Source organism: Orbicella faveolata, unplaced genomic scaffold, assembly GCF_042242905.1.
Source record: "Orbicella faveolata isolate gen_17 unplaced genomic scaffold, um_ofav_v1 contig_1, whole genome shotgun sequence".
Lineage (NCBI taxonomy): Eukaryota > Metazoa > Cnidaria > Anthozoa > Scleractinia > Merulinidae > Orbicella > Orbicella faveolata.
The window spans coordinates 22,906,151-22,917,129 of record NW_028301536.1 but is presented as its reverse complement, the minus strand read 5'-3'; the positions used below and the strand labels follow the sequence as shown (position 1 = coordinate 22,917,129).

The window sequence follows — 10,979 nt, the reverse complement described above, 5'->3', positions numbered from 1 at the left end:
TTCTTTGTTTGGCCGGACTTCGACATTTGTTTTTTTTGACATCCGTTCAAACAGGTTTAAAAAATGGCGGGAACAACAAGCGGGTAGCCACGTCACGGGTTCAAGTTGCGCCTAGTTATGCGCGTGCTCACCGGTGCACTCAGGCGTTTCTGTTCCCTGTGATTGTTGCGTTTTGAAATTTCTACAGTGTAGTGTGAAGGGAAAACATTGTTATCGTTTTCTAGTGTGGATGACGGGGAGCACTTGATGCGATTTCAGAGTGAACCCCTCCCCCCGACTTTTCTAATTCCTCCTGCGCGTAGTGTGGACAGAACCTAGCAGACATCCTCAATGTAACCCACATGAATGCCATCATCGGCAGGTAAACATCAGTGGCGAATCCAGACCTTGAGCCAAGGGGGGGAGGGGGGGGGGGTCTTTTTTTGCTTGCCCTGCCGGCTTTTCTTCCCTCTGCGATTTTTTTTAACCCAAAATACGTTACCAAGCACAACTCATCCCACAATGACTGCTCAAACTTTGAGAAAGGTAAGCAGGAAAACATTTGGAACAAAAAGTTCGCTGTCGCAGAATGTACGCCTTTCCCGTACAAATACTTCTTTTAGCAGATTGGGATAACACTGACCCACTGTATTTGAAATGACATTTTTCAACGGCTTGTGCTGTTTGTCAATCAACAATTCTTTTTATTTTTGCCCTATTTTCTTGGTCCCTCTTGGGTTTGGTTTATACATCATTGTAACAGCTGTTACTGTATTAAGGGCATCACGCAGTTTTGATGTTGCAGAATCAGGACTAGAGGATCCCGTGCATGCTACCAACAGCATTGAGAAAGTCTACACATGAGTTTTAGAACTAGGGGAAAACAGACAGGCATCAACCTGGAAAGGTTTCAGTTGTTTGTAGGATTTATCAATTTTATTCATAACGGCCTCCATACAGCAGGTAAAAGCCCAAAACAAAGCCGAAAAACAGTAACCTCCTGAAATAGTGGGAGAAAACAGGAAGCAGGCCAAAAAAAAAAAAAAAGGAAAAAATAGGAACCTGACGCCCCAAAGCTGGCACAATCAAAGAATTGGTCGAGCAGATTAAAATAGATCTTGACGTGACTGTAACAGGTTAACAGGTCATCTGATCATTTACATCAGCGGTGTCAAATACAGCTTGTATCGCGTTTCGTGTCGAATCAAAGAGTGATCACGGATGGCAGAGTTGACAGTAACAGTTTTAAATGTTAAATGGATGAAATACGAAGCCTTATAAAGATGGAGGTGTCGGAAAACGAATCTTTGGCAACCTGGTTTTCTACTCAACAGGTAACCTTGAGTAACAAGTAACAACAACTGTAACTCCGCTTTTATCAATTACTACCAAAGCTCGTGCAATTTTGTTATTTACTGTAAGAATATTTCCATGAAATACATAAGAAAAACTAGAATTAAGATATCGCTATTAGTTATAATTACTGTATCTCAGTACCAGGTAGACAATGTGAAACAGGGACCTATCTTTGTTTTCCTCTCATTATGACTTCTCCAAGTAAATATATATGATAAACATCACTGAAAAACGGTCTTGATCCTGCTTTTAGAGCCTCAGGTCCTCCTTATGTTTTATTCGTATTAACTTACGCTTAACGACGGAGGCTTTTTGACAACTGAGAGTCGGGATTATCGGAAATTAGAAGCCCTCATATTTGATTGCTGCCGTCTACAGTCACGAAAACACCATAAAACGAGTTTACTGTTTGCCCTGACCTTCAGAAAATTCACCGATGAGGGTAAAACGTGTTAAAAATTTTACCACATGCATCCGTTGAAAGTGTCATAACAACCTCGTTCCCAGTATCTCTATCCTTCTCACCCGGTCTGATTCACGTGCTGGTGCTTACAGCCGATACAACACGCATTGTGATTGGCTATTTTCAAGACCGAGCTAGAGAGAGTGAGAGTGTGGCACGCTCTACTTCCACCGACCTGTGGCTGTTACATTCTTGGGATCTCTTGAACCCGTCGATGAAATCTCATCCTCTCACGTTGAAACCACGACGGAAAAAAAAAAAAGTTTTGTTAGCAAAATGAAGGAATTTTTGGACTATTATTTCTAGACTACTGTAATATTTTTGATATGCTGGGTTCGGAAATAGGTCGAACAGATATCCATTGATACGAGACGAATTGTAACTGGACGTTTAAATCACCTGCCATTTATATAACAGACTATTTATTGACCACGCAGCACGAGGAAGGTTCGGTCTGAGAAAGAATCAGACTTTGGTCTTGCTGTCGGTCAATACAGCGGAATCTCAGGTTGAGACTTCCCTATCCTCACGGTCGACAGCCTTCGTGCACCCGTTAACTATTGCTGCCAAAATATAGTAGACGTATGCAGATAGCAAAAAAAAAAAGTATTTTTTTTTCATTTGTCACCGAGCAAAAACTATCCCGATTGTACAGGAATCGAATGCCGATTGTCTCGATTCCTACCCTCTACCAAAGCAGAAGGGAAACTTTTTACCGGCTCCCTGAATATTGACTTCACTCGACTCACGCGTATACCCAAACACGTGTGAAAATGCCGGTCGCGTGATAAGTCAAAACATCCTCTCCACTCTCTCCTTAGTGGAATTTTGCTAATTTTTATTTTTTGTTTTTAACCATGTAAATCAGAAAAATAATTGACCGTTGAAGAAAGAAAAACAAGAGAACATAGCGGCTTATCGTTCTACAAGTTTCAGTGGCTTGGATCCACTATGAAGCTTTCAAAATTCTGAACTGAAAAATACGTCAGTGACATTACTTCCCCACCAAGGCCTGGGCGGGTATGTATTTTTCAAAACATGTGCCTTGATTGACTACGTGCAGTGAGAGGATTGGGTACGAATGAAAATGACCATGTAAACACGAGATTCGACCTCACGCATACAGGAAATGGGTTTTTTAATGCTAAATTTAGGGAGAAACGTCTAACGAAAAATACAAAATTGTCGCTCAGATGTTTAAATTGTATCACTTTAACTCTTATTTTATGCTAGTTTAAAGTTTTGCGTATGATTTGAGTTTAAATCTCATCGCGAAGTTGAAACGTGTATCATCCGTCCATATCCGACTCTTTTGTAACAAGAACAATGGCGTTCTTTGTTATATAACATACGTGAGTCTTGACTCTCGTGTGCAATTTTCAAGTCTCGTGTTTTTATGATAAGCATGTTCTTCAAAGCAAAAATTTTCTCCTTCGGTTATCCAAAGGTTAGTTACGGGCTGTTGTCGTCCTGTAATTTACCCTTACTTCACCGGAAAAAAGATTTGACTTGTTCACTGCTTTAAACACGATCGAAAACGAAACAAGGCACCTTTAATACCGGACAGTTTGTAAACTTCAGCAAGTACGGCGGGGAATCCGAACTCTCACTCGACCTGCAAGAGATCTACAAATGGTGTCATGGAAGATGCTTCGAGTTTCAACGATTCTAATATCAGTGCTTCCAGCGATTACTCCGAAAGTAGCTTTCGTCCGTTAACTCCAAAGAAAAACCTCGAAACAAGCGTTCTAAAATCGCGCTCAAACTCCAAGCGATCTGAAGCGGTTGTTGTGGACGATGCCTTGAGTTTAAATGGGGATCAATGTTCTGGCGAAGGTAGCGAAACGGCATCAGTTAAGAAGCAGAAAGATCGAGGGGTAGGTTTTTGGTAGTAGCAAGTAAGAAATGGCAGCCTCTCACAATCTCTATCCCTTGTATTCAGTTTATACTTTTAAAATTTAAAATAGCTTATAAAGTTTAGTTTCTACGTCCACAGGTTCATACACACACATCAGATCTTGGTCACAATTTTTCTAAAGTTTAATATAAACTCCTAGGCTTAACGAAACTACTCTGATGTTAAACTGGAATAAAAACCGAGAGCGTTCGTAATTTTATAGACTGCCAGTGAGCTGCAAGGGAGTATTTATTTTTCGCGTGTTGTCAGACAGCAACCCGAGACACTGCTTTGACACTCACAGCACACATCACATGGTTGACAGAGCAAGGCTTAAGCTTCCGTATGTGCTATGACATGGATGCACTAGAATCACAGTCGAAAATACACGTTTGTGGGATACATTGGCACCTATCTACTGCAGACACCAGAGGGGCAGAGGTTAGGGTCTCTGTCACGGAGGTGTCTGTATTGGATAGGCAGTAGGCTGTGTGCTGATGTCTACTATTGCTCACGTGGCAGGAAACTTCTGCTAAGCACTGTCCCTATTATTGTACTCCAGTATCTTGCTGTTTCACCAGAATTTAGGGACAGCACTCTGATTGGTTGCTTGACAAAAAGCCTTGTTTAAAGTAGACACTGGCACGAGATGCTTGACATAACTTAACACAGTGTTATGCAGTGTCCCTTATTGGTACTTAATTTTGCTGGTCTTAAATTTCCTGATTTTGGACATTGAAAATAAATCACGAAATTAAAGACCCAATCTATTAACTGGTTTTACTGGTAAGTTCAATTTTGTATCTACTGTTGTGAAAAATTATAATGTTATGCCTTTTGCTTGTTCCAGTTTACCTTAAAAGTCAATTTAAAAAAATGCATTTTGCTTGTTCCAGTTAATGTAGAAATTTTAAAAAGTTCAGTCTTTTCAAAAATAACATGAAGTTGAGAATGCTTGAGTTGCAAAATTCAATGCCCCTTTTTAATATTTGCCTATTGAAATCGGGAAAATAAAACCCTGTGAAATACTGTCCTGGTAAATTCGTGAAATTAAGTACCTGTGAAATTAAGCACCAATAAGGTAGGTCTGTTTTTAGGTCACATCATGTTTGTCGAAAAATGTTACCTTGTGAATCTTAGCCATTTAGAAACTTGTGAAGTTGGAGGAAAAGTGGTTATTTTGGACACCTGGGTATTATAACAATGATCCAAATAGAGAAATGCAAACTTAATAAATCTATCAATCTTAACAGTTTTTAGGATATTTGTATATTCACAATAAGAAAACTAGCGCATCTTTTTGCAGTCTGAATGCTCCCACAAAGTGATAGAAAAGCGGCGCCGTGATCGTATCAACACATCCTTGGGAGAGCTTTCCCAGCTCCTACCAGCACAAAGTAATGGAAAACAGGTACTACTTTTTCACATTAACAGATCCAACTTTAGACTAAAGACCTATGGATCCAGAGCTTTTTCTATCTCAGGTAGCTCCAGAACTTTGGAACAAACTACCCAATGATATTCATTCATTCGAAAATCCAAGTCTTTTTAAATGTAAACTGAAGAGGTACATCTTTATAAAAATTATTATTTTAGCTAGAAAGAATTCTTAATTTATTTTATTTTTTATCATTGTTCTGTGTATTTTATCTCTTAGAACTTTCTTTTTAGCTCTTGTACTTTTGTAAAGCACTTAGAACAGATCTGGATAGGCACCATATAAATATTTATTATTATTATTATTATTATTATCGTCCTGACATAATGTTTGCTTAGAGTCCTTAGGGCTGAGACCAAACCATGGTCCTGGGGCACTAGGGGATAGCCAGTTTTTAGCTTGATGGCACCCTCCTCAAAATGTGTGCTGTACCTAGCAAGGTTATCTTTTGTAGTTCACTGATGCTTAATTGACCAGGAATTCTTCCAAGATAAGTTTCTAGTCCCTTTTTGATGGCTCCAAGTGCTCCAATGATAACTGGTATCGTTTCTGTTCTCATGCCCCACATTCAGCTTGTTTCGATTTCCAAGTCCTTATTATTATTATTATTATTATTATTATTATTATAATTATTGCTATTACTATTATTATTATTATTATTATTATTATTATGATGATTATTATTATCATCATTATCATCCAAGTTTTCATGCATTAGAATCAGTTAAAAGTTGATAAGCACACTGACATGTAGAACCCAACAAATGACATCTAATCACAACTTAAACATGTTGAGGTTTGGTGTGGCTGGTTTAAATTTATTAGCAGGACCACACTATACCTCTAAAAATTTGGTTATTGCTAAATTGGATTTTTTTTTCTGAAAAACCTTTCTGTGGCAGGGATCAGGAAAGCTTGAGAAGGCAGAGATCTTGGAGCTTACTGTGGAGTATTTAAAGGCCCTTCAGGGATGCCTTACTGAGAAACAGGAGCAAGAAGTCAAAAAAGAAGGTGTGTAACAAAGTATTAAGTTGGCACATCCCTGCAGACACATTTCCTATGTCTGAAAAGTCTGTAGTCTGCATGAGTTTTTCCCCTTTACAGGCCATGATTTGCTTAGCTAATTAATGTCCGTTGATTTTACACCAATATTGATATACCATTCACAGGAGGCGAGGGGTACTTCCCAGAAAAATCAGGTGGGGTGTGGAGCTTGTTTCCCAAAACCCTTACCCTATTTAAGACCAAAATCTTTGATTTTGCCTACCCTATGTACATGTATGTCTCGACCCAAACTTTGATACCCTTTTTAAGACCAGACCCCTAAATCAGTACCCTCTTTCAGACCTGTCTTATAATTAGTTCCTTAATCAGAGCAATGTTAAAGGCACTCTGAAGGGCTTGTGTTGATGGTCTTATGAAAAAAGTACACCAAAAAAGTACATGTACACCATCCATTTAGTTCATTGACCTTGAGGTAATTGTGAAGAGCTCCCAAAACCGACTGTCAGTCAACTGTTGGCTGACATTCGATGGACAGCTTTCTGTGGGCTGACTGTTGGCTGACAAACAGCTGGTCGGCAGTCAGCCAACAGACCGCTGACAGGCTGTTTCAGGAGCTGTTCTTTATGGGGTTTATTTCTGCAAAAGCCATTTTGTAATCATGTTACTTTCAGAGAAATGTTAAATTTAAGCAACTAAATAAAGCTCTTACTGAATTTTTCCATACAGATGACCAACAGGAAGCTGGGGGAGCTGTGAAAGACAAATCAGATACAGAACCAAAGCCAGTCGATCACTTTGGAGGGTACAAGGATTGCACTGAAGAAGTTTTCCGTTTTCTGGTTAACGTTGAAGCGATGGACATGCAACAACCTTGTTTCCAGAGACTTATGGCACATCTACGGCACCAGATCCAGTTGTTGGCCGAGTCTAGTACAGATGTCTTAAAATCAAAAGGAAAAATAAACATGGAGAGCGGAAAACGTACTGCGTCTAAACGAAGTTTCCAAGGAAACGTATCATCCTCATCTTCTTCTTCTTCTAGCATGGGAGGACAGAGTGGAAGTGGCAGCGGAGGAAAGGTCAAGAGAGCTCGACTTCATGCTCACCACAGCAGCGGTAACAAGGTGCAGAGCAGCAGTAGTAATGGGAATAGCACATCAGCGAGCAGTGGCAGTGACAATGAAAACAGTTCAGATAATGCCAGGGAAACCCAAAGTGATTCAGCAATATGTCTAGATGATGACCTTGCAGAGATATCAGGCAGTTCACCTAAGGAAGATGAAAACGGCAACAGAACAAATGGCAGCAGTGTTAGCAGTGCAACCAACAGCAGGAACGGGAATGAAACTGGTACCTCAGCACCTTCAATCCCCTCTATGCTTCTGCAAGGAGGCAACATTCCATTGCGTGCACCTTTCCTAGCACCACCTTGTGCAATGCCAACCTATGCACTCCACCCAGCAGGCACTCACTACATTCCTATAGTTTTGCATCCCAGTGTGCCAATACCTCCCGCGCCAACATTTAATGGCACTGGACAGCTGCCATTCGGCATGATGCCACCTGGAAGTGGAGGAGGGTTTGGTATGCCTTCTCAAGTACCATTTGGATTCCCCTTTCCATATGTTCCTCCAGGGATACCACCCTATGGATATCAAGCTTCTCCTATGGGGTTTCCTTTCTTCAATGGACTACGTAAAGATCTTGCAGGGCAGGGTACAACTGACCCTGGTAATGCAGACAGTGGATCTAATGGTGATGACAGCAGCATAGAAATGCGCATCTCTCCCGAGAGTAGTGCAAATCAGACAGACACTTCGCCCAGTAACTCGGAAATCGAGAGTTCCAACACAGATGAAGGAGGAAGTTGAGCACTGTTTTGACCATTATTGAATTAAAGATGTTAAGGTCCTACATTGTATGTTGCCTGTGAGACAGGACACGTACAAATTGTAATATACATAATGCTAAATTGATTACATATCCATGTGTAGTAGCAGGGGTTTCATTAATGTTTCCAGCAGGAGGGCAACTGGTCTTCACAGGTAGGCAAAACTATTTGAGCTGAACTTCTGAATAAGAAAATGTTTCTCCCAGATGGTCAAACCAGGCATGTAATATCATCCTCTTGACTCTGACTTCTATACAGAATTGTTGGGAATAATGGGCTGGAAATTCTTCTATGCCATTTCAATTGGTCACGTAGAACCACTGCTGCCCTGCTTCGTGACATAAAACCCAAGGCTGTCCTTGGCAGGTCAATTTGCCTGGTGCCTACGTCAATAAAGAGGAAACACTACGTTTACTCGAAGGTTTAATAAAGGTCAACTGCGATCAAAGACGAGCACGTGGAACAGACGTGATACGAGAGTGCATGTGCAGAGTTTACAACGGCTGGGTACCCTTAATGAAACCGCTGTGTAGTAGCTGTAAATTAATATTAAATATATTTAGTAAGAGTGGTTTTAAGAGTAATCTGGAAATGTGTTGGTTTTACTTTTCATGCTGTATGACTGGGTTAAAAATAAGCACCACATACTGAACCAATCAGGTACAAATCCAGTTTTGACTTGTTTACCATTGTACATAATATTTTGAGGAACTTCGGTCTGGAGGACTGAAGTTCCCCTGATGCAACCGCCATTTTGGCTGTGAATAGGAGGCAGTGAAAGTCAAAAGGCTTGGTGATAATAATACAAAATGGTAACAGAAACATCAATCTCCAATTCAGAACAGCCCAGCATGATATGGGCCAACCTTTGAGTTCTGTTTTTTTGAGAAATTTTCCAGAGTTAAGTTCCATTTACATCCCAACTAGAATTTGTGAAAAAAAAAAAAAATTTTTGTTACATTTTTCCATTGGTTCACTGTTGTTTACATGGTAGCTATTGATAGTGATCAACCTTTTTTAAAATGACGTCAGGTTTTTATGGCAATCAGTTACACAGTGCTTTTCTTGCCTGTGTTAACTAGATGGAGTGCACTCTTTTTTAACAATCTACACTTGTTACGGGTAAGTTATTTGGTTCCAGCACTTGTCTTTTTGACACTGGGCATCAAGATTTGGTGCTAAATAACCTACATGTAACTTTCTTTCCGGGAATAAGTTGACTGATCCTGTGCACTAATAATTAATGAGTTTGAGATTAGTGTCATTGAATTCAAGTGAACCTCCTGTAAGCAGGCATGGGACCAGGAAAAGTGACAACATTTGAAAGAGTAAGAACAAGCAACATAAAATGTACTGTAGTTTTTATGGTGCTGAGGACATAACTGTCTTCTTAAAGGAGGAGTCCACCCACTGTCGGAATGAATTCAAAAGGCAATATGAAGAAATAATGGAACTTTTTTATGAGACAGCTCAAACAGGATAAAATAGACACCTTTATATCAGATCAACTACTGTGTAGTTATGTATTTTTTTTTAAGCCCATTGAGATAGCCATGTCTCCTCAGTTGTTAGTAGACCTTGACACCCATGGTTTCTTAGAGACCACATGCCAATTTCACAGATTTAGAAAATGTAGACCACTGCTCCGAGAAGGATGAATCCACTTGACAATCTGCAGCTACTTTGTAACTTGTTAAATTCTGTTCAAGGAATAAAATATATTTCGCCAACATTGTTTACATGCATTTTTATTTTTTGTCATATTTCATGATTAATAATATACATGAAAAAATTACTCGATTCTGATTGGATGAGAGCAGTCCAGTTCAAGTGTAACACCAGTGCAAAAAGTGTAACACCGGTGCAAAAAGTGTAACACCAGTGCAAATTACACATCGTAATTCTGGATTATGATTGGCTGAAAGACAATAGGAAATTTTCCAAGCCAATGATATTACGTAAAATGATGACGAAAATTTTGTGTGGAAACTTTGAAAAAAGTTTTCTCGAATGCGAAAAAATGGCTTCAAGAAAGGTCTTCCGCTATTTGCTCTACGCAAATTTTTTCATGTTTATATTATTAATAAGTCATCATACGGTTTTTCTCTTTCAATTTGGAATTAATTTGCACTTGAAAGTTTTTCAACAAGCTGAAATTGCACTGGCCAAAGCGGCTCGTGCAATTTCAACTTTTTGAAAAACTCACTTGTGCAAATTAATTCCAAATTGAACTCGAAACCGTATGATTACCTATACTTGCGATAAACATCCACATGCGACCTGAATGAGTTAAAAATGGTGTCATCAAAGAAAATTAATGCATTTATTTTGTCACACGAACATCAGTGATGTGATTGGAGTTCATCAACTATGTTAAAAGAAATGAAATTATTTTGCTTAAAAAAAGCCTGGAATAAAGGCTTGGAGTAAGCTTACTTCAAATTACACATTGAAGATGTCAAATTAAGCAGAGATGTAACATTGAATTGTTACATACAATGTGAGACATATTCTGCCCAGAATTCCTGTCACTACAGTAATGGCAGGGACTCTAGAAGAATCTCTGTCCCACAGGGTATGTACTGTACCAACAATCTTAATCGGTATAAAGTAAGAAATACCAGCCCTCCCTTCAAATCAATGATGAACTGGCACTAAACCCAAAGTGTGCCATTTTTCCTATCGTTGAAATGGGGGGAGGGGTGGTCTTAATTTTTCATTTAAATTGTCCAAGATTGTCACTCTTGTATATGGCTCTTGCAAAAAAAAAATAACCTAGGTATTTTATACAGGCTGCAAAAGAGCCTTAATTGAAATTGGAGTAAATTAAAGCTTCCTCACTTCGACAAGTCTCGAGGCACCACTGCCTATGGAGGCATCTCTGGAGTTGAACTAAACAGTTGAGCAATTCTATTAATCATCATGCAAGTCAAGACAGCTTAAGGTGATT

At 39.4% G+C, this 10,979-nt stretch overlaps 1 protein-coding gene across 2 annotated transcripts; it reads left to right on the top strand.

Annotated features, from left to right (window-relative positions):
- Nucleotides 1–1,137: 1,137 nt before the first annotated feature.
- On the top strand, nucleotides 1,138–9,759 carry LOC110054546 (uncharacterized). Of its 2 annotated transcripts, none has more exons than XM_020760877.2 (4): nucleotides 1,138–1,313; nucleotides 5,002–5,106; nucleotides 6,036–6,144; nucleotides 6,865–9,759. In XM_020760877.2, the coding sequence occupies exons 1-4, from the start codon at nucleotides 1,236–1,238 to the stop codon at nucleotides 8,007–8,009; spliced, it is 1,437 nt and encodes a 478-aa protein (XP_020616536.1). In that variant the 5' UTR covers nucleotides 1,138–1,235; the 3' UTR covers nucleotides 8,010–9,759. The 2 variants fall into 2 exon arrangements, with proteins under 2 accessions (XP_020616536.1, XP_020616535.1); XM_020760876.2 differs by lacking the exon at nucleotides 1,138–1,313 and adding an exon at nucleotides 3,165–3,675.
- Nucleotides 9,760–10,979: the final 1,220 nt, after the last annotated feature.